We start from the raw sequence: 23,714 nt of genomic DNA on the forward strand, positions 1-23,714 counted from the left end.
TGTAAACACTGCTGGCAGTCACCACATGTCTTTGCTAAAAATATTTAGCTTGATTGAAAACCCTCAGAATGGCTGAAGTCTTTTCAAACAAGGATAGCATTGTATTACAGTTAGTTTTGGTTTGACAGAATTTTCTTAAGCAACTTCTGCTTGCATATTTTGTATTTTAGAGATGCAAAATACTGCAAAACTGTGATTCTAGACAGTAACCATTTACAGGACAAGCATGAGCAACACTGGTGGTCAGAAATGAAGAGGTCAAATTTTAGGTCACTGTGGTTGTAACTTTACCCATGTTATGTTACTGTAACTTGAAAAATCAAGTAAAATTAGTTCAGGTATTTGTCTCTGAATAATTAGGAAACCTCTGTTCTGTAATGTAATTTATACATGAATGTTTCATGATGGCTTCCTTATTTCTGTCAGCTGCCTGGAGTTGGTGGGCTAACCAAATTACCAAAAAAAAAAAAAGAAAAAAAAAAAAAGAAGGAAGATTGGCTTTGTTTTGCCATTACTGTTGCATTTGTTTGAATAAATTTAAGTAAGCTTTATTGTATCATTTCTTCATGTAAATTCTGTGAAGCTAGTGTTCAGTAGTAGATTGTTCAGAGGCTTATAACTGGGTCAGTTTAGGCACATTTTCACAGGTATGGCAAAAGTCCTGACACCAGGCTGACTCGCCCCAGCTTCCCACCTCCCCCTCCCCTCCAGTCCCTTGTCAAATTTTAAGTCTTTTCTCCAAAGCATGGAGGCACTAGAGCTTTTCAGAGAAATAGTTGTAAGATTTTTTTTTTAACATGGGCAAAACAACATATTTCCCCCTAACTTTATTTCTGGAAATGACTGAACCATTTTACCTGAAACTTTCCACAAAAAAAAGTGGCCATTGGCAGACACCTTACATAGACAATTTCTGCATGAAATGGTTTAAATTTAACAGTTAGCAACAGGATCTTATCATGGAAATTGTTGGGCAACTTGAAATACAGATTTCTTTGCACAAACCACCTACAATTGATGTTTAAAATCTGAATGTGGTAGGGAAATAGGGGGATCTGGAATGTGGGTAGGGAATAATGGATGTGGGTATGGAGAGAGATGTTGCGGAGTGGGGTTTTGGGGAGACATAGGGAAGAGAATACATGTCACCACTGATAGCTAACAATGTTGATAACTATTAGACTTCACTCCACTGATACAGACTTCATTAGAAACTCAGAAATTCCTTCTACATAGGTGCTCATTCAAGTGCATATACCATGAAAACAAGCATAAAAAAGCAAGAAAATCACTAGTTAGTCCTCACCCCACAGTTGCAACTTACAACTATGATTTTGCTTTCTCAGCATTACTGTAACTTGACTATATCCACCACCCAGAGCCACACGCCTCCTCTCTTCATCTTCACACACAAGGAGGAACTTTAACTTCAATACCAAATATCAGCTATTGAAAAACAGTGCACAGCATTGTACATCCTCATTACATCACCTAAATAATATTCCTGGGGAATGTTACCAACAATAACTTCACAAAGTGTTAAACGCCCCATAAACAATAATCTAGCACACCAGTCTTAAATGTCACCATCAATTAAATCTTCATCTGACTATACACACTAGCCTTCTCCTTCAACACAATAAGAGATCATCATCCCAAACAATTAGAAAGCATCCATCCCTGATGACTCTAGTGTCTGAACTGAAGACTGCATATTTTGTGTGGAAATGGGAAGACGTGTGTTCTTTGGCTGGTGGATATGGAAGAAGTTGCAAGGGTTGGGTGAGCACTTTAATGTTTTCTTGCCTTTTATTTTTGGTGGTGGAATTATCACTTTAGCAATCTTTAAATGCCTTGGAATTAATTTTTTGTTTTCAGGAATTAATATGTGTATTTAAGAAGTATTTGAGACAGATTCAGGCTCCCGTTCCAGAAGCTTTGCATAGGGAACATGGCTGGGAAAAACAGGATGTGACTGGGGTGATCCAACTATTTATTCCTAGCGGTCAGAACAGTCCATCAAGAACATAAGCTGCTAGACATAGGTTAAAGTAGCCTTGCTAGCCAGAGAATCCAGTTTTATTTAACGTCTTTTGCCCCTCTCTGAGGTATGCTGAATGTAATTCTGACATGCACCAAGATTCTGGGCTTTCTTATTTGCTCGTCTTCTAGTTGAAAATATCTGGGGTTTTTTTTCCAGGTATATCCGATCAATACTTCTGTCTTTTTCATTGTATTTTGGGGTCTTGTATTTTGTCAAGTATTAATTTTTGTTGTGGCTGCAAGTGATTTTTTTTTTTTAATTATGCAACCAGTCATGTATGCATGGGTGGGTGGGAGCAGGGCGTGAGGGAAGAGGAGGAGAGAGATGGCCTTCTGAACTGCCAGCAGAACTAGACTACAGAAGGAATTGGTGCGGAACAAAGGGCTCATTTTATTCATTAGCCATCCAATCCAGTTTCCATCTGAAGCACAAAGTTCCATGCCTCTTGGTATTAATGTTTTTTAAAAAGATACACTTCAGTGAGAACACTGAAGTCAGTTGTACCTCATTTTAAAACAATCCCTAAGTCTTAAAGAATATCAACCTTTATCTGTTTGATATAATCTATCATATAAATTTTCATTTAATCCATATGCTTATGTTGCGGCCATATGCTAAACCGGGCTTCTAGAAGACTGTGTAACAATCAAGGATTGCCAAACACATTAAGAGTCAGATTTGCCCATATAAAAAAGGACTGTAGACTTCAATAAGGATGAGGTCAATAGGGTTTCATAAAAGCCTAAGTAAGGTTGTATAACATTTACACTAAAGACATACAGATTTTAATTTTCTTTTAAAGACTTTCTAGAAGAGGTTGGTTTAAAATTTTTCCATAAAGGTTTATAATTATCTGTAAAGTTCTGGAGTATGTTTCCAGAAAGATGTAAAAATACAGATTTATCAAAATTACCACATTTGGTTTGTAAATCAATTCTAGTTTGGTGATTTGTATTATCCAACCATTAACTTTTAATTCCCTGGCTGATGGCCGTGGTAAAAGCACACTTTCAAATCTATAATGGAAAGTTGGTTTTTTTGTTTGTTTTTATTTTTTTTAAAGTGTCTGACCGTCCTTTGCTGTGGTTTGAAGGTTGTCACATTTTCCGTTTCATAATACAGCAGTAGAGGAATGGTTAGACACAACAAAAACTCATTCCTTTTTGTTTTACTGTGTAATCCTGTTATCGTCTACGATCAACGTTACTCACTTCTGAAAAGGAATTGCAATTTGCCCTTCTATCAGAAAAGAAGGAGCCCTGGGGCCTTTAAATCACTCCGCTGCAGAGGCGGCTGGGAGCCCCAGGGCTCAGGGGGTGAATTAAAGGGCCCAGGGCTCCCGGCCACCGCAGAGCTCCGGGCATTTTAAATCCCTGCTGGAGCCCGGCTGCCAGAGCCCCGGGGCTCCGGCAGCTGGGCTCAGGCGGGGATTTCAAGGGCCCGGTGCTCCAGCCAATGCTGGGAGCCTCCACCCAAGTCCCACTGCCAGAGCTCTGGCAGCCGGGCTCCAGTGGTGCTTTAAAGGGCCCAGGGGTACTGCCACTGCGGGGAGCCCGTGGCCCTTTAAAGCACCGCCCAAGTCCAGCTGCCGAAGTTCCGGAGGTGATTTAAAGGGTCTGGGGCTCCCTGCAGTGGCAGGAGCACTGGGCCCTTTAAATCACCGCCGGGGAAGCCGGTCCGGTCCGGCATGGTATACTGGCTCTTGCCGGTAAGCCGGACTGGACCGGCTTACTTTCACCTCTGGATAGAGGGAAGGGGAGTTTGAGGGGGTGGTCAGGGGCCTGGGGTGTGGATAGGGATTGGGGCGGTCAGAGGGTGGGAAATGGAAGGGGTCCCCGGGGGGCAGTCAGGAATGAGAGGAGGGGTTGGACGGGGCAGTGGGGGGCAGTCAGGGAACAGAGAGCAGGGGGAGGTGGATGTGGCAGGAGTCCCGGGGAGTGGGGGGGGAGCGTCAGGGGCGAGAAGCAGGGGGTCAGATAGGGGTCAGAGCCAGGCCACACCTGGCTGTTTGAGGAGCCACAGCCTCCCCAAACCGGCCCTCCACACAATTTTGGAAACCCGAAGTGGCCCTCAGGCCAAAAAGTTTGCCTGTCCCTGCCCTAGAGCTATGTCTCCACCGTCAACTGGACGTGGGTCCAAGCAGGTGGTTGTATGAGAATCCCTCTGCGATCCACATCTAAACCTCAGAAATATGGGTTTGAAGGCATGTGTAGGGCAAGAACGCTAGCATACCTGAGCAGTGTGGGTATGAACATGCCTTGGGCAATGGCATAGCCCTCTACTTGTGCCAGTTTGTAGTGTGGACAGGGGCAAGGAGCATGTCCTGAGTCCCACGATCAAAAGTCTTCCAGCCCTGTTCTCACAATGCGCCAAACTCTTTCCTGCTTGACCCTTACCCAAATCTATAAAGGTCTCTGTCCCATCATTCTCACCCATAATAGCAAGTAGCCATCTGGTCAGCCGAGCACACCTGGGTGCTCATCAATGTGTGGTCTGAGTTCACTGTACTCCACGACTTCTCCCGCAGCATGAGGAACTTACACTTGTACTGGGAAGTTGGGGAGGGGCTGGCACCAGTCTCATTCACTGTACTCCAGCCCAGTGCCAGGGACAGATAAAGCATCCCAGGTTCCAGTACCACAGGGCAAAAGACTCCAGCAGTTGCGCTGGGAGGGGCCTCTAACATGACCATTCTCAAAGAGCTGGACTGGGTGCTCTCCAGCACTCCCAGTACTGAGCCTGAGGGACACATGACCCCTTTCCTCAAACCCGCCAGCCTCATTGTCTGACAGGGTGCTGAAGAAGGCCAGGGTGTGGAAGCAGTGGGGACAGGGGAGGAGGAGGCCCCAGAGGAAGAAGAGGATGTTATCCTGCACCTCTGCGTGAAGGAGCTGGTTCTGCAAGTCCCTTCTGAAAAGGAGGGAGGCCCTGAGACTCAGCAGAAACCAGAACCCAAGACAAGTAAGCTAAAACTCCACCCTCCCCACCAACATCCCCTCCCTCGTTCTCTGGGTCTGCATGGAGGACTGGAAGGCCACCCACCCCTTCTGTCAACACATACAATGGTCCCCAACCAAAACGCAACTTAAATTCAACATTTTATTGAATTACCATGAACCACTATGCAGCTTTTGGCAGAAGCTATAGAACAGATTATCAGCTAACTATCATGTTACTCATGGGTCTGTGCGTTTGTTGGCCAACAGTCTGACAGCAAGGGTGGGGGTGGGGAGAAAGTTCAGGTTTGGGGACAGGACATTTGTATGTGATTAATGGTTCTCCAAAGTTACAGCTGTTTTCTGCTCCTTTCAAGATCACAGACTTTCAGTACAGTAATCCTCCACAGCTCTACAAATGGGAGCTATGCGAAAGGGAGGGTCGGTTTAGTATCAGGGCCGGGACGGAAAAGGAGAACCTTTGCTTCTGAGAGGAATGTGACAGTGGTCCTCTGTCACAGTATGAATGTTCTCAAGCATTGCCGGTCCCTAGTGTCCAGCGTCTTCCTGCTTGAAGCCAGGCTGCACAAGTCAGGAGAAAGGGGGATGGGTGAGGGATCTGCTCCCACAGCTGCACAGACACCCTGCAGTGTCCCTTTGCAATGGGGAGGCGAGTGGCTTGCAGTCTTGATTGGAAAGTTCACGGAATGTGACTCTTTATTCCTCCCTGTTCCTTTCTCCAGTCTTTGCTGGATAAAGGGACCAGGTTTCCTGACAGTGCAGGGGGAGGCTTGGGGGTGGGTGGGCATTTGCATTGGTTTGCGACTCCCTCTCCATGCAGGCTCCATCTGCTAGCTTGGAATATAGTCTATTTCCATGCAAATTGCTTGCCAGTCCTGTAAGCATATGTCAGCAAATTTCTGGTACAGCAGAAACTCAAGCTGGTTCTTAAGGTTCAATGGCAGTGCCAATTTGCTTGGTCCACCTTCATAGCTCTCCAGACCCCTCCATTCAGCAATAAGTACAGGGGTGACAAGTAGTACAAATATCTCTCTGGCATAGATTGCCGGATCCCCACATCATGCCCTTTTCCAGTCTGGTACTTTCAAAATTGTATGTTCTCCAACTGATGACCAGCCTTCAAAGAAGAAATACATACACGTCAATGCATTAAAATTTTAAAACCATTAGTTCATGCACCCTTCCATTTTCAGCAGATGCTCCTTTCTGGGGGGCTGCAGAAGTTGTCTGTGATACTGAAGGATGCTGAACAACTGCATTCCTGAAATGCTGAAACGTATCAATACTGAGACATAGGACCCAACCACCTACCCCATGACGATGACGTAGCCACAGGACTCCTTGCACAACATCCTGGACTGGCACCCAAAATCCCTCCTGGGGAGCCTTGTGACTATGCAGGAGGGGAACAATGAGCCTGAGACTGTGCCTGAAGACCAGCATGTATCTGGCCCCCAAACCCTGCTCAGGGGATGACCCATTTGTCCCCCAGAACATTCTGCCACCATGTCCCTCACCCCTTGTTTGGGGGATGGGGAGGTCAAGGCCAAGGAGATAGGGTCATAGGCAGCAAAGTTTTTAGGTTCTTTGGGGTGTCTGTTCCTTTATGGTTTCATTCACGGTTCCTTTTAAAAAAGTGTTCAGAGTTAATGCTACATGTACTAGTTTCAATAAATGTTAGTTTCTACACATGCAATTTGATCATTTGAGTGGCATTGGTAGCAGGACTGTAACAGATTGGATTTTTCCCTTCCTATAAAAAATGGTCTTGGATTTCATAAAGAAAGGGTTGACTGAGAAAAGTTGAAAAATAGGCTAATAGAGGTTGTTGCTATTAATACACGTGGTTTGGATTCTCAAAACAAATACTAACCCAAATATAAAAATGAAGTCGTACAATGGAACTTTACCTTCTTCCATGCCATTGTCTAAACATGATATTTTTATTGCACCACTAGCAGATCCTGGCCCTCAAAACAGGAATATCAGCTATAGGAGGGTCATTTATTGTGAGATCTTACAGTAACATTGGGGATCCTATGCTCCCGCACCCTGTTGTTGACACAGAAAGAAGGGGCTCTGGTCAGAGCTTCCTTATGCTCTGCAGAGCTCCAGCTGTCAGATTGGCCCCTACTGGACATGGGTAGCTGACATAATTTAAAGCATACTTCAGGCTGCGCTAACTTAATGTTACGGTGGACATACCTGACACATAGCTAATACAGGGTTGGGGGAAATGCAAAGGGTGCCTCTCCTCCCCTTCCTTAATTGTGCTGTGTTCTCATTGGCCACAATTGAAGATCTGGGCCATTGTTCTTCCCTGTAACATGACTCTTCTAAATCTGTTTGTTGACTTTGGTCAGAAGATAGAGCATCTGTCTCTGGCTTATTTATCCTTAAAAGTTGAATCTCTTCTGTCACATCTTGTGAAGTATGTATCTGTTTTTATTGCTATAAGCATAGCTAAATGGGAAAATTGCCATCTGTTTATAATACTTCAGAATTTTTAAGATTGTCTGAAGGGTTTGGACATATTACTTGCAACCTTGCTTCACATAGGCTACAACATACAGTCCTGTAATGTATTTGATGAAAGATAAAAGTATAAAAATGTGGTAAATGTTTGTTTTCCTGTAAATCCCATACTTTGAGTTTAAAATGTAAACTTGCCGACAGATATAAATGCACTGTCTAATGTCACCATGTGGGAGGTTTGACACACAACTTGTATGAGTGTTCCCCAGGTGCCTCCTTCATATGCAGTAGAGGTCAAATGTATCTTTTTGGCTAGAGAGCTGCAGTTTGTTTTTAGTAGTCAGCATGCTATCACATTGGTCAAGTGGGAAGCAGTAACTCAGGTGCACAGCGTATAGATAAAGGCCAAATGCATCTCTGACCTCATAAAATTTGACTCCCAGATGCCCTCTCCCAGTGAACACAAGGGAGAGATGCCCTCTCCCAGGGAAGGGAGCTGATCGGTAACAGGTACTTATTTTTGGTGAGATCAAAGAAACAATTTGAATTATTCTGTCAAAGAAGTTACAAGTAGGGCTTGTTTGTGCATTTGTTATTTTTAAACAATGTGTATATGTAAATCGATATGCGAATTAGCGATAGCCCTAAGGCTTATTCCGCTACTGCAGCTGTTGGACATCCCTGATGATCTTTAGTTTGTTTTGAATTTACTTTTAACCCCAACTGTTCAGTAACTTAAATGGCTTTCAAAGTATTTATTGTGTCCCTACAAAAGGGCAGTTGTTTGTTCCTGTGACTTCCTGTGCAGCATTTTATGCCACATTGAGTTTAATTAGAGTGCCTTAGGATGCATACTGGCCTTAAAGTGGGTGAAAGGTATGCATGGGTGAGGGGAGGCAAGAAGATAGAGGGAACACTATTATCATAAAATCTAGTCAATTTCAAAAAATGAGTTAAAAGTAATTTCAGGTATTACACCTGCCCATAAGGCATCCTGCCTATTTTTATGGTTTCATAATCACGCTTTCCTATTTTTAAATGCTTTATTTTCCCCTTTTGCTCTTTGATAGAACCACACAGACAATATGTGAAACGTACCTAATTGACTGTTGTTTGAGAAAAAGTGAAACAGACAGTACAAAGTAAACAAACTGAAAAAAGACAGCTTTTTACTTTTTAATTAAACTAAAATTATCTGAGATGGTGTTTGTAATAAAAATAGGTTAAAAATTCCAATAGAAGTGACTTTTTTTTAAAAAAAAGCTTCTAATTCCCCATTAAGTCTAAAATATGAGGTGACATAGGAAATATTTCTCTAAAAATTAAGTAATGTAAAACATTTACACCCTCCCGCCCAAAAATTACTAACCACAATGTCTTTTTTGACATTTTATTAAGTCTGATAGTAATATGAAAAAAAGGGGTAGTTACTTCATAGCCACATTTTTGTCAGTTTTGGTTTATATAGCTGCAAGCATGAAAGAAGTAGTTTCAAACTTAGTTTTGTTTGGTTTACAAGTGAAATTTTTTTTTTGGTTTACAAGTGAAATTCACAAGCCTAAGCTATATCTCCCCTGCTTTAGAGTTGGAAAATCAGTATTTTCCAAATTCAGAATGGGAGGTAAATTTTCTCTTGTTGCATTTACAGCCCTTCTGTGTATTTGTGAAACTGTTCTCTCGATATGTTGAACTACAGAAATTTTGACATTTTCACCTACTTTATTCTACAAAATCAGTTTTGAAAAGTACCTCTTTTGACTAAGTGTTAATAGAATGGCTCATTGTTTTGCAATACTCAAAGGGCTAAAAGAAGTGCATGAAATGTGTGTAATGTTACTACAGCAGGTTTCCCAGAAAGTGGGGAAAAACCTGCCTGAGCTGTCAATGGTATTAGGAAATTGTTTAATATGAAGGTAACTCCCTCTTTCTTTCTTTCTTTCTTTCTTTCTTTCTTTCTTTCTTTCTTTCTTTCTTTCTTTCTTTCTTTCTTTCTTTCTTTCTTTTCCTTTCCTTTTCTTTTCTTTTCTTTTCTTTTCTTTTCTTTTCTTTTCTTTTCTTTTCTTTTCTTTTCTTTTCTTTTCTTTTTAAGATCAGAGTCTATCTTTCCATTCTCTCCTCTGTTGCAATGGACTGCAGTTTATTAAATGTTACACTAAATCATAATTATAACTGCCAAATCTGTTAAACCAGAATCTGAAATTAGAGAAAACATTCTTTGGAGGTTGTATTCTGTGTTTGCAGGGTTGAAATACTGTAGCTGCTTCTTAAATATGATCCGAGATGGTCTGAAGTGGTTGTGGTGTGCTTAGTCGACTGTTTACAGCCCAGTGCTCCAGTGTCTCTCATTCTCTCTCACTATCTCTCTGATTGCTGTCAGCAGCATGTTTGAGATTAGTATGTAAAAGCTTTAGGAGGTTACCAGGTGCTGCTATTAAAATGTGTTTTTCTGCCATTATTAGTTGGGTTGGGTTTTTTTTGGCGGGGGGGGGGGGGGATGAAAACAATGGTCATTGTACATTCATATCTCCATTACCCAAGCTGACAGAAATCTCAATACATGCAGGACATTAGTGTGAGGCATGAAAAGCTAAGTGCTTCCGTACTAAGTTTAGGAACAATATTTGTTTTCTTAATTGAATTTCTAAGTATTTTTATTGATTATTAACTTTATATATGATTAGGTGAATTTATGCAGCTGCCATGTACCATTGCTTATAACCAATAAATTGGCATAACTTGACGTGCATGGAGTCCCAAAGTAAATGACAATTGTGACTTTTGAACATAGGCCAGTTTGCTTTACCAGAGCTTTGTACGATAGTGTCCACTAATTTTTATAATATAGTAGCAGAGTTCAGACGAATAGATGTTGCACTGAAGTATGAATTCGAAGGAGGATGGAGAAAAAAAGAGAATGCTTTAGAAATAAATGATGATTGACACCCAGTAATTGGTTTTGAATTGAAAGGAACAAAAACTAAAAGAAAATGATCATTTAGTATTATGCATATTGCACCCTTTCAGGAAATGTATAGTAGTTGGGAGCTGTTTGATGTAAACTTCCCTTGAATTCCAGAGGCATTGGTTGAGATCGGTGTGTCATTCCAAGCGCTTTAAAATAGCAAACTGAAAAAATATCAGTCATGTGGAATTATATTGACATCTGCATGGCTCATCAGGGTTGGAAACTTTGGCTCCGCTACACTGATCTCTGCCTCTTAAGTGAGTAACTGATAGCCATAGCAGGTTTTCATCCTCTGTGTGGGCCAGCACTAGAGGGGATGAGAGATACAATTGGCCAGTGGGTTTCATAGATATTTGCTGACAGCGGAGGAATGGTGAGATTTAGGAATTTTGGGTTCCATTCCAGGTTCTGGAGGGGTGTGTTCTCTAGTAATTAGACACTTCTAACTCTGTCCAAGTACCATATCGCTTCCCCATCCCCCAGCTTCTTGTCCCAGTCTGCCCCTTTCCATTCCCACCAAACTCCTTGTTGCAGTTCCAGTCTTCCCCCTCACTCCCAGGCTCCCTGTCCGAGGTTCCGCATCTATTCTCAGTCCTAGTCTCTCCTACCCCTCCCGCAGCCAGGTTCCTTGTCTCAGTCTGCTCCTTCCACCACGAGCAAATCTGGTTCTTGACCCTTCTGAATTTCAGTCAGGTGGCTTTCTCCATACTGCCTGGGTGCCAACAGGGGCAGTCATTGAGAGCACAGGAGAGACAGTCTCCCTGCTCTGAGTTCTAGGTCCCAGCACCCCAGCAACTTGCAGTAGCCAGAAGTAGTAGCTGCAGGAAGAATCTTTGGAGAACTGACTGGCAAATTCTGTCAAGTCTCTACTCTGTGTGTGTGAACTGAGATTTTAGAAAGGCTTATAATTTGGCCAAATTTGGGCAGTTTTTCATGGGAACTGCAAAAGGCACATTCCTGACACCAAGCTTGTTCCCCCACCTAATTTCATGAAGCATGAGGGTGCCAAAGCTTCTCAATGAAATGGTTGTAATTTTTTTTATCATGAGCAAAACATGTATTTTTCCCTAACCTCATTCTTAGAAATGACTGAGCCACTGTTGCTGAAACTTTCAAAAAAACCCCATCATCTGAAGGCAGAGTTGTCATAGAAAATTTAAGGGAATTTAAGCACAGATGCATGCTAGCTCTCGTCAAGCTAGCACCTAAAAGTAGCAGTGTGGATGCAACAGCAGAGGTGGTGGCTAGGACTGAGCGCCCAAGTATAATCCCCAGCTGTCCAAGCCACCACAGCCACACTGCTATTTTTAGGCACGAGGTCCAGCAGAGCTAGCCTGTAAATGTCTTCCCAAGGAGGGAATCGCATCTCCCAGCTGTTGTGTACCTGAAGAGCTCTGGGTAAGCTTGAAAGCTTGTCTCTCTCACTAACCAAAGTTGGTCCAATAAAAGATATTACCTCACCCACCTTCCATAGAACATTCCCTGAAATTTCAGAATTGATTGGATGCAGCACATTATCACGTTACAGATGTACAAACAGAGAAATGCGGTCAAATTGAGCGTAAGGCCTGCGCGAGCTCAGCCAATAAAATTTCAGTATAACCATTTCAACAAATGGGAATGCCATGAGCATGTTTGGGTGCATACTGAATACTTGGTTTAATACATTACATCACATGATCTAATTAAAAGTAACAAATTAAACATGCCTGATGCTGTTTTGGAGGACAGTCTTTATTTTTTAGATATTTTTAGATAGTAATTTTGGAGCTTCGACTAATAAAATGCCCCTTGCTTGAAGTCCCATTTTTTTCAGGGAATTCTTTCTAGATAACTTTTTCTTAACAAAATTAAATAAATGTTAATCGCCAACCAATCAAATGCCAGTGAAAGTCTGATAACATCCCATTTCACTTTATTTAGATTAAAGGCCTGAAACATTAAATATTGTAACAACTATATTCTGGGGTGCTCCAAAACTGAATGAGTGTGTGGTTCCAACATTCATGGGCCATATCCTCAGCTTATATAAATTGTCATAGCACCATGGACTTTGCTTGAGCTGTGACTGTTTATACAAGTTGAAGATCTGGTCCCGTCTGTTTAGGTTTAGGCACTCTACTGAGCCTGTTGCACTAGCCAACTCTAGTCTTCCCAATATCTTTGCAACTCCACTCCTACTTGTCGTTAGGGATGGCTTAAATCTCCTCTTCCCACATTAAATAATTTTTAATTAAATAATATTTCTTATCTTGGAGTAGGTGAGGTCAGTAACATAGGGAGAGAGTCAGAAGTTGAGGTTTACATGCTTATTGTGGACATATGGATGGAAATTTTTAAAGGCACTTACCAGTTCCTTTCATGATATCCTTTCTACAGAATTTTTAAACTAACTATAGATATCTGTTATATTCTGTAGGTTGCTTTAAATCAAAGGTGGGCAAACTATGGCCCACGGACCAGATCTGGTCCATCAGGGCTTTGGATCTGGCCTGCAGGATTGCCACCACCATGGCGCCGCAGGCCCTGCACCGCTCTCCGAAGTGGCCAGCACCACATCCCTGGGAGAGTGGGGGGTAGAGGGCTTGGTGCGCTGCCCTCGCGTGCGGGCATCGCCCCTCGCTGCTCCATTGGTCAGGAATGGGAACCGCAGCCAATGGGAGCTTCGGAGGAGATACCCACAGGCGAGGGCAGCTCATGGAGCCCTGCACATCACATCTCAGGGGCCGCAGGGACGTGGTGCTGGCCGCTTCCGGGAGCAGCGCAGGGCCAGGGCAGGCAGGGAGCCTGTCTTAGCCTCGCTGTGCACTGCTGCCACCTCAGAGCCACTCCAGGTAAGTGGTGCCAGGCCAGAGCCTGCACCCCTCCTGTTCCCCAAACCCCTGCCCCGAGCCTCCTGCCAGACCCCTCCTGCTCCCCAACCCCTGCCCTGAGCCCTCTCACACATTCCGCATCCTCTCCTGCACCCTGAGCCCCCTCATACACTCTACACCCCTCCTCTGCCCCAACCCCTTGCCCTGAGCCCCTTCCTGCACACCACACCCCTTCCCACACCCCACACTCTCTCCCACACCCCAACCCCCTGCCCCAACCCTACATGGTCCTGCATGCAATTTCCCCACCCAGATGTGGCCCTCGGGCCAAAAAGTTCACCCACCTCTGCTCTTACATGGTTGTTAGAATATAATATGAGGGTTCCTCCTACTAATTTGATAACAATCATATGGGGCCATGAATCTATTTATCCATTTATTACATTAAAAGAGAAATCCCCCTCAAATTATTTTAAGTAATCCTTTTGTGTTACTTGCATATGGTACAATAGATTAATGGGATATTTATTTTTAAAACTTAATTTTCTGAAATATATCTGTCCAGATTCTTAGAATGCTGATCATCTTGATGTTTGGGTGCACGTAGTGGACAGTGACAATAGTAGATATTGCACAATAACCAGCCCAGATCTAACAATCCTGTAGACCAAATATTTGTACAATTACATTTTTATTTTGTGTATCGATCAGCAGAAATGCAAACTCCATCAGGCTCTTTACTATTTAATCTTTTAGGCTCTGATTCAGGAAAACACATGCGCTTTTGCCTCTGTGTTTTCCTGAATTGGCACAGATTTAAGCATATTCTTAAATACTTTTTTGCATTAAGATTTAATATCCTTCAAGTTGCTGAGTTCCCTCAACTCCAGTTCACTCATCTGGCAGGATTGGGCTCCTAGTTACTTAATGTTCAATCTGTTAATTGTTATCGGAGCAGAGAAATGAATCAACATTATTACTAAGAACACTTAAGAATCTCTCTATCTCCTATTGTCACAGACATCTTTGATTTAAAGTAAAACACTAAATTATTCATGAACAACGCTTAATGCCATGATTTACTGATAGCAGTTGAATAGGATATAAACGAGTTCTGGATACCTACTTAATGGATAACAATTCATATCCTTAGTTTGCCTTAGCTAACAATTTGTTAGTCAATAGTAAAATGTTCAAGGTAGGAGAATTCCTGTTTATTGTTGACACACAGCTTTGCAGGAAAGAGTATGGTATCTTTAACTTCTTAAACAAAGTAATTTTAATGTATAAGTTTTCCTTATGTTCTAGCTTGAGTTTGTGGGACCAAGACAGAAAGAAGAAAAGCTCTCGTTAGCAAATATTAGGTCCCTCTTAGCAGTACCTGCTTTCAAAATGCGTTCAATGAACCCTTCTGTTTGATAGTTAAAAATCTCTAAATCATCGTGTTTCTGTGCTCCATCTATGTAAAACCTGTGTGCCATCATGTGTGTTCCTGTTGCCTGAAGTTCTGTCTGGGATTTTGTAACATGTATTAACATATGAAATATCATCTTTAACATCCAAATTTAAACTAGGAATATTCTACATTTTTCAACATAAGCCACTGGGTCTGATCCTCTTTATTGTCAAGGACACCAAGTGCATGCCCACTTTAGGCTCTTATTGGTTTATCTATTCCTATTTACCTCCAGGAAAGGAATTTAATATAGAATGAAGTTTCCATGCGTCACTCTTCAGTTGTTTGGACATTTTCCTCTAATATGCCCTCCAGCCTGTTCAGCTGTGACAGTTGTGTACAATAGATTGTGTTACAGTTATCGTGTGTTGCATTCTGTTCATATTTATTCTTTTCACTATTTCAGCTTTTCCATTAAGAAAGGCCCCTTTGTTTTGTAGGTCTTTTCTTTGATGTCTTTGTCTAGGTGGTGGAGTATCATCTATAAAGTTAAAGTAATATTTAGAGACTCTAGACGGTAAGAAGAGTTAGATAAGCAGTCAAAGCAGGGACTGCTGCACTGGGGGAAAAGGGTAAAAAGGGGGCCAGGTGGAGCTACCCCACCCCTTAGCACCTCTGGCTCCAGAACAATGCAGCAGAGACTCTCTCTTACCCCCACTTTGGGGGTACTAGAACCCAGATGATGCCTCCCCTCTCCTAAAAAACTGAAGAGGAGCCAGCCAGACACGCCAGCCCAGAGGAGCAGCTGCAGCCAAAGCAGGGATCTTTGGACATTCAGAGAACTTGCTGCAGTTTTAACTGGATTGTCTCTGCTCTATGCTCAGTGGCAGCATTAGGCACCTGCAACCCATGCAATTGCAGGGGGGTCTGAAGCAGTGAGTTGGGCTTCCGATAGGGTGACTCAGTTACTTGTCCCTGGTGACAAAGTGAAAGCCAAAGTGAATCACAAACACTGCCCAGCAAGATGATGCAGGGACACAGACCCCTACTAACATGACTGGCAGCAACGCCGGTAGGGGCCCCCGAATTGCGCTTTGCAGGGGGCCATGATGAGGAAAATGCCGCCACTGCACTGTGCTGATTGGCTGTTTGCTGCAACCTTCTCCTTCCCCCTTACGCAGTCTCTTCACTCCACACCTGTCGCTCAGGCTCCCCTCTCCCCTGCCCTGTTCCCTCACCCGCCTTCCCTTCAGTGTCACCTCTCCCTTCCCTTTTCTGCCCATGTAGCTGATCCCCTCCTTACTAAACCCCCTTCTCCCCCCAAAAAAAGAAATTGTGGCACTAACCTGCTGTTTGCTGACATCACAGTGTGGTGTTTCCCTTCCTCCACCCTGCCTGTCTTGCTTAGTTAGATTGTGAGCTCATCAGGGCTCTGCTGCTCTGTGTTTGTACAGTCCCTAGTGCAATGGGCCCTATTCTTGATTTGGTTCTTAGGCACTACATAATAAACATGATTAATAATAGTAGTGTAAATAGTATGTATTAGTGGGTTCAGTATATTTATGCAATGCCTGTCGTACACAGCATTTTATATATTGTAAATATTTCAAATGAGATGTATGTTTGCATGAAGCTATATTGTTCTATAACCTTTAAGTACAGTTGACGTTACATGATTGCAAAGTGATTATTTATATGGAAATAATAAATGTTTAACAAAACACCAGTAATTGAAGATATTTTCAGTTCTGCATAACAAATTATTTCGAAAGATCTCTTATAACATTCCTGTTTCCAAAGCACACAAAAGGTTTATGGGGGCCTGAAATGCCACCTGAATGGGAAGATGGCACTCTAGTGTGTTTTGCGTTATAGAGAAAAGGAATCTAGGGCTTTGTTTGTTGTTTTGCTTTCCCCATATTGCATATATATTTCCTTCCTTTCACAGATTCAAAGTTGTAGGATAGCAGTTGGAGAGACTGTGTTTAACTAGGTTGTAATGTATGTGTGATAAGGAGCTAACTCCACCCCCCACACACACTCCCTTATCAATGCTGAGCCCTCTTTACTCTCTGACATGGGTCCTGTGAGCCTGGCATGAGTTGAACATCAGCTGCAAAAGTTAAAAAGACCATTTTCTTTTCTTATGAAGCATAAAGACAAACCTCGGTGTTTCTTGGCTTTTATTTCCCCCTCCTCCCCCATCTTTTCCCCACAAAAGGTTGTTCTCCCTCTTTGATTTTACATTAGAAATATCAGTTCTTGACTTCTCTCTTTTGCTGGAGTACTCCTTGCAGTGCAGGAAGACCAGTGGGATTATCATCACAAGAGACTGAAATTGGGTGTTAAGAGAAATGGGAATGTTCAGTCAGATTGTTTGTTTAAAACTACTGACAAACACTTGGGAGAATAATTCTTTTTGAAGAAAAATTGCATTGCATCTCCCCTTTAATGAAACACTAAGGCCAAGTCTACGCTACAAAAATGTGTTGACCAAACTTACGTTGGTATACAGCCACTGCAGTTATTACATTGCTTGTGTGTGTGCACACTTGGCTCCTTGTGTCGGCAGTGCGTGTCCTCACCAGGAGTGCTTATGTCAATTGTATTGTCAGTGTCAGGCATAATAGGATGACTGTTGCTGGCGTTCAGGAGTCAACATAAGCAACTCAGCATCAACACTGACAGTGCGTTGACCTAATTACGTTGACCATGAGTCTACGTACCTCATGGAGGTGGCATTACTAAATTGTTGTAGAGAGGCACTTAATGTCGATGGGAACCAAATACAAATGAAAACACTTACACGGCTTAGGTCGATGCAAGGTAGCTTATGTTAACCTAACAATGTAGCGTAGACCAGCCCTAAGAAATTGCTGCTCTAGATCTCCAGACTTTGAGAGTGTTCTTTAGCAAAAAAGCAAACAAACAAAGCAGGAAGTAAAGACTTTTAGTCTTCTTGATACCTCTCTGTTAAAAACAAGTAGAAAGCAAAAAACAGCAACAATGACAAAACCCCAACAATAACAACCTGGGAAAAGTGAGGTAATCTTTAAACATACATAAATAATTAGTAAAAGACAAAAGCAAAAAAATTTTTTTCCTTTGCAGTTCATCTTTAGGATCTCAGTAGCCTGGGACAAACTGAGCTGTCATGAGCTGCTGAGTTAAATTTAAGATTTGTTCTTGTACCGTTGATCAGAGCAACCTTTTCAGCTCAAGCAGCAGAAAATTGAAGAGGCTGTGTTTCTGCCTATTTTCAGCCACTCTAACTTCTGCTCCATCCAGAAATTCAGTTACTGGCATCTAGTTTGGGACAAATATCAAAAGCGTCGTGTGACTCCAAAGAACTCTGCTTGAATGGAGAATGAAGCCCCTCTCATTTTCTTTCAACAATTTCCCCTGTACTTTTGCTCCATGTGTTATGCCCCATGCTGACTATATGCGCAGCTGAGTGAAATTAATTGAACATTAGTCATGGAGTGGGCTATCTGTGCCACCATTTCTGTAGCTTTGTTGAACATGACTACCTTTGTCAAAAGGATTAAATGTAGCATAGTACTCAAAGTCACTACTACTCATAGAGTCCAAGGCCAGAAAGGCCCTTTGTGATCATCAACTCTGACTTCCTGTATAACACAGGCCAGAGAACTTCCCCAAAATAATTCCTAGAGCAGATCTTTTAGAAAAACATCCAGTTTTGATTTAAAAATTGTCAGTGATGGAAAATCCCTTGATTTAACCCTTGATAAATTGTTCCAATGGTTAATTACTCTCACTATTAAAAATATATGTCTTATATCCAGTCTGAATTTGTGTAGCTTCAACTTCCAGCCGTTGGATCATGTTACAGCTTTCTCTGCTAGACTGAAAAGCTAATTATGAATGTAGATTTTCCTTGTGTAGGTACTTATAGACTGATCAAATCACCCTTAACCTTCTCTTTGTTAAGCTAAATAGATTTTTGCTTGAGTCTATAAGGCATGTTTTCTAATCCTTTAATCATTCTTGTGGCTCTTTTCTAAATTCTCTCCAATGTATCAACATCCTTCTTGAATTGTGGACACCTGAACTGACACAGTAATTTTAACAGTCAAACCAGTGTCAAAATCAGAGGTAAAATATCTTCTGTACTCCTGCTCAAGATTCCCCTGTTTATGCATCCCAGGATTGCATTAGCTCTCTTGGCTGCAGCATCACAGTGAAAGCTCATGTTCAGCTGATTATCCCGCATGCGCGCCAGATCTTTTTTTCAGAATCACTACTTCCCAGAATCCCCATCCTGTAAGTGTGGCCTACATTCTTTGTTCCTAGATGTATACATTTATGTTTAAATGTATTAAAACACGTATTATTTGCTTGTGCCCAGTTTACTAAGCAATCCAGATCACTCTGTCTTCATTATTTACCACTCCCCCAAATTTTTATGTCATCTGCAAACTTTATCAGTGAAGATTTTATATTTTCTTTCAAGCCATTGATAAAAATGTTAAATACCATAGCGCCAAGAACCAGTCCCTGTCAGAACTGCACTAGAAACACACCCACTCAATGTCAGCCAGCTTTTAGTCCATTTAATGTGCCATGTTAACTTCTATATCATTGTAGTTTTTTAGTCAAAAAGTTGTGCAGTATCAAGTCTTACAGAAATCTAAGTATATTATATTAACATTATTACCTTTTTGAGCTAAACTAGTAATCTCATCAACCAAAGATAAACTAGTTTAACAGGATCTATTTTCCATAAACCCACCTTGATTGGTATTAATTATATTACACCTCCTTTAATTCTTTATTAATCAAGCCCCATATCAGCTGCCTCATTGTCTTGCTCTGGATCAGTGCTAGACTGACAGGCCTATAATTAGCCAGGTCATCCTGTTTTTATTCTTTTTAAATATAGGCACATATTAGCTTGCTTCCAGTCTTCTGGAACTTCCCATTGTTCCAAGGCTTATTGAAAGTCAGTATTAGCAGTCAAGTAAGCGCCTCAGCCAGCTCTTTTAAAACTGTTGGATGCAAGTTATCTGGACCTGATGATTTTAAAATGTCTAACTTTAGTAGCTGCTGTTTAACATCCTCCTGAGATACTAGTGAAATGCAAAGTGTTATCCTCATATGATAAGACTATATCATCTGTTTTCCCCAAGTATAGAACAGAAATATTTATTGAACAATTCTGCCTTTTCTGCATTATTATTGATAATTCTATCATTTCCATCTAGCAATGGACCAATACCCTCATTAGGATTCTTTTTGTTCCCTGCATACTTTAAAAAATCCTTTTTTATTGACCTTAACTCTGCTGGCCATAGAGTTCTTCTTGTGTTCCTTTGCTTCCCTGATCAATGTTCTATAATTCCTAGCTTCTGATTTATATTCATTACATTCAACTTCCCCATTCTTCTAATGTATACGTGCATGTGTGTGTGTGTGCCGAGGGCCACATCTGGGTGGGGAAATTGTATGCAGGGCTAGGGCAGGGGGTTGGAGTGCGGAAGGAAGTGCGGGGTATGGGAGGGGGTGCGGTGTGCAGGAATGGGCTCAGGGCAAGGGATTGGGGCAGAGGAGGGATGTCGGGTGTGGGAGGGGGCTCAAGGAAGGAGGTTGGGTTCAGGAGGGGTGCAGAATGCAGGAGGGAGCTCAGGGGATTGGGCTGCAGGGTGCGACAGGGGGGCTCAGGGTAGAGAGTTGGGGTACACACACACAGAGCGATTGATTGATTTTCACCAGTATGGCCTTCTTCCTCGATTATGGGATTGTGGCTTCTTGGGTAAGTAGTAAAACGTTCTTAAACTATTCCCAATTATCTTCCACATTTTTCTGATTAAATTCTTCCTTGCAGCTGATATGGCTCAGAATTGTTTTCAGCTTTGTGAAATTGGCCCCTCTAAAGCACCAAGTATATATTACTGGTTTGGATTTTATTCTGTTTGCACATTATAAATATCATCAAGTCATGATCACTTGTACCTAAGCTACCATTAATTTTTAGTTCTGTGATCAGTACCTCTTTATCTGTCAAGATTAGGTCTATTATAGAATTCCTCTGTGTTGATTGTAACATGTTTTGAATTAGGAAAATGTCATGTATAATATATAGAAATTCCAATAATATTTTAGCACTGGAAACATGAGACTTCCAACATGTGTCACTCAAACTGAAGTCCCCTGTGATCATGCAGCTTTTTTTCCTTACACATTAGAGGTAGGTGCATAAGGAGCCAATCATCCTGTTTCCCTAGTGTGATTTGGTGGTCTGTAGCAGACACCAGCTAATACTACACCTTACACTTTATCTCTTAGTATATTGACCCATAAGCATTTGAGACCGTTTTCTTTGAAGTTGTCAGCCAGACTTGCCAGACTCATTTTAGTGCTTTGCCTGGCTATATTAGAGAGATATAAAGGATTCATTTGGAACATGGCATTTTAATAACAAGAGTCTTGCTTCTGTCAGAACCTCTGACATCTGATTGCTGTTAATTTTTGTGCCCATCCAAGATAATGGCCTTATTTCAGTTTAATCAGTAGTTGACTATAAAATTCCACAGAGAAACTCTGTATTAACATGTGTATATACAACATATCTGAACGATATTTGCAAGTTCTGACAGAAATAAACAAACTGAACCTGAGTGATCATACTGCTCTTGTCACCAAAACCTTGTTAATTAGATTATTTATTCCTTCAAATGCTTTATGCTGGCAGGGAGGTGGAGCAGGAGGGTGAGATATGGTTACACATAGTTCTCTTAACTGACTTTGTTCCTCATGATCAGTGTTTGAACTTTGCCTTCATGAAAGAGGTCAAACAGGTTTCATATTCATGCGGTTCATTATGGAGATCGTTGACTTTCCTATTGGTGTGGTCTGGGCTGACTAAACTGTGCAGCTTGTGCAACACTTCAATTTTTTTGGACTCTGAGTATTTAGGAATTGTTAGAAAATGAGGTTTTAATACGATAATGAGTGTGCAGCTGAAAACTGTTCACTGTGGCAATTAACTTGTCCTTCTGATTCCACCTGTCCTTTGTTCCCATTGGAGAAAAGTGAAATGTCTCCGTGGTGGTTAATCTTCATTCAGCATTTGTGGATGAATTCTTACTTTATTAATGTTTAACATGTATATTGTGGTAGGGTTTAGCACAGGGGTGGGCAAACTTTCTGGGCCGAGGGCCACATCTGGGTGGAGAAATTGTATGCAGGGCCAGGGCAGGGGGTTGGGGTGCGGGAGGGAGTGCGGGGGAAGGGGGTGCGGTGTGCAGGAACGGGCTCAGCGCAAGGGATTGGGGAAGAGGAGGGGTGTGAGGTGTATGAGGGGGCTCAGGGAAGGGGGTTGGGATTCAGGAGGGGTGCAGAGTGCAGGAGGGAACTCAGGGCAGGGGATTGGGGTGCGACAGGGGCTCAGGGCAGAGAGTTGGGGTGCAGGAGGGGTGTGGGTGTGGCAGGAGGCTCAGGGCCGGGGGTTGGGGGCAGGGGGCAGGAGGGGTGCGAGCTCCGGCCTGGCACTGCTTACCTAAAGCAGCTCTCAGGTGGCAGCAGTGCGCACCGGGGCCAGGGCAGGCTCTGCTGCTCCGGGAAGCGGCCAGCACCACGTCCCTGCGCAGCCCTGGGGGAGGGGGAGGCACAGGGCTCCGCGGGCTGCCCTTGCCACCCCTCCAGGTACCTCCCCCAAAGCTCCCATTGGCTGTAGTTCCCGGTTCCCGGCCAATGGGAGCTGCGGCAGGTGGTGCCTGGAGGCAAGGGCAACGCACGGAGCCCTCTGCCTTCCCCTCCAGGGCCCCACGGACATGGTGCCAGCCGCTTCTGAGAGTGGCGCAGGGCCTGCGGCACCACGGGGGGGAAATCCCGCAGGCCGGATCCAAGGCCCTGAGGTGCCGGGGCTGGATCCGGCCCGTGGGCCATAGTTTGCCCACCCCTGGCTTAGCGGCTTCAACCAGGTCAGAGCTCCATTATGTTAGGCACTTGGCAAATATGTAATAAATGGCAGTCTATAATAAGGTGGCCCCTCCTATGGGAGACCACAGCGTGACAGGTTTGCTTCCCTCCGTTTCCCCTTTATTCACCCATGCAAAGGAGTGTCTGTCTCAAGAATCTAAACAAGGGGAGTAGAAAAGAAGTTAACACCTAATTACTTTTCATTCTGTTTATCCAACTCTTGGTTCAGAATTATGCCGTATTTTAAATGAATCTTGGGCAAGTCCTATTTTGCTATTTGCTTAAGGAAATAAAGAATTGTAGGAGGTGGGAGACGAGAGCCAACTGCTTGCCTAATTGTATTCAATGCAGTCAGATGCCAGAAATACATGAGGATGTGTAACATGATCTATATTACTGTTTCAGTTTAACAGCTTTTTAATAGGTTCATATGTCAAATCCCATTACCATTAGCCTATGATTTAGAGATTATTCTTGGTTTTACCTTCTTTCTTGAATTAGATGTTTGCAGTGGTGCCCCCATAAATACTTCCAAAGTGGTGTGAAGGTAGGCATAGGGGAGGCAGTAGCACCTGGAGTATTGAGGAGTTTCAGATTTAAGTCATTTTAAGAATATATTTCTTAAAAATTCATTGGGGACAGCTGGACATCTGCAGATGCACTTATAGACTCCCCTTGTCTTTTGCAGAGAAGATTACCATGAAGACGGGTTCTGTCAGCCTTACAGGGGAATTGCATGTGCACGAATCATTGGAAACAGGACCATTTACGTGGACTCCCTCCAGATGCAAGGAGAAATTGAAAACCGAATTACTGGTAGGATTATATGCCTCTAGTGGGACAATAATCATTTGTTCCAGTATTCAGTTCAAGCGCCAACATTACTAGTTTTATTACCACATAGACTTATCAATAAGTTACCCTTATAGTTAGGTTTGAACAAGCAATCCCCTTTCTCTCTCTTATATTTGAAAAACATTGTTTTACAGGCCAAAAATCTGCTATCATGTTAAAAACATTTTTCATCTTAAGTGAAGTGTCAAAGGCTTGACTCTTTAACAGCTTGTAATTTATATTGGTGTGTTTTACATGATAGATTCAAATGGAAGTACATTTTTAAAAG

The 23,714-nt window shown here is 42.5% G+C and overlaps 1 protein-coding gene across 2 annotated transcripts in view; it reads left to right on the plus strand.

Moving 5' to 3' along the window:
* ROR2 (receptor tyrosine kinase like orphan receptor 2) overlaps positions 1 to 23,714 on the plus strand; it is a 241,100-nt gene that overhangs the window by 198,633 nt on the left and 18,753 nt on the right. For both annotated transcript variants that reach the window (XM_073344892.1, XM_073344893.1), the window contains exon 5: positions 23,280 to 23,407. In XM_073344892.1, the coding sequence (XP_073200993.1) occupies positions 23,280 to 23,407 (128 nt within the window). The remainder of the gene's footprint in view (positions 1 to 23,279; positions 23,408 to 23,714) is intronic.

This window comes from Lepidochelys kempii, chromosome 5, assembly GCF_965140265.1.
Source record: "Lepidochelys kempii isolate rLepKem1 chromosome 5, rLepKem1.hap2, whole genome shotgun sequence".
Classification (NCBI taxonomy): Eukaryota; Metazoa; Chordata; order Testudines; family Cheloniidae; genus Lepidochelys; species Lepidochelys kempii.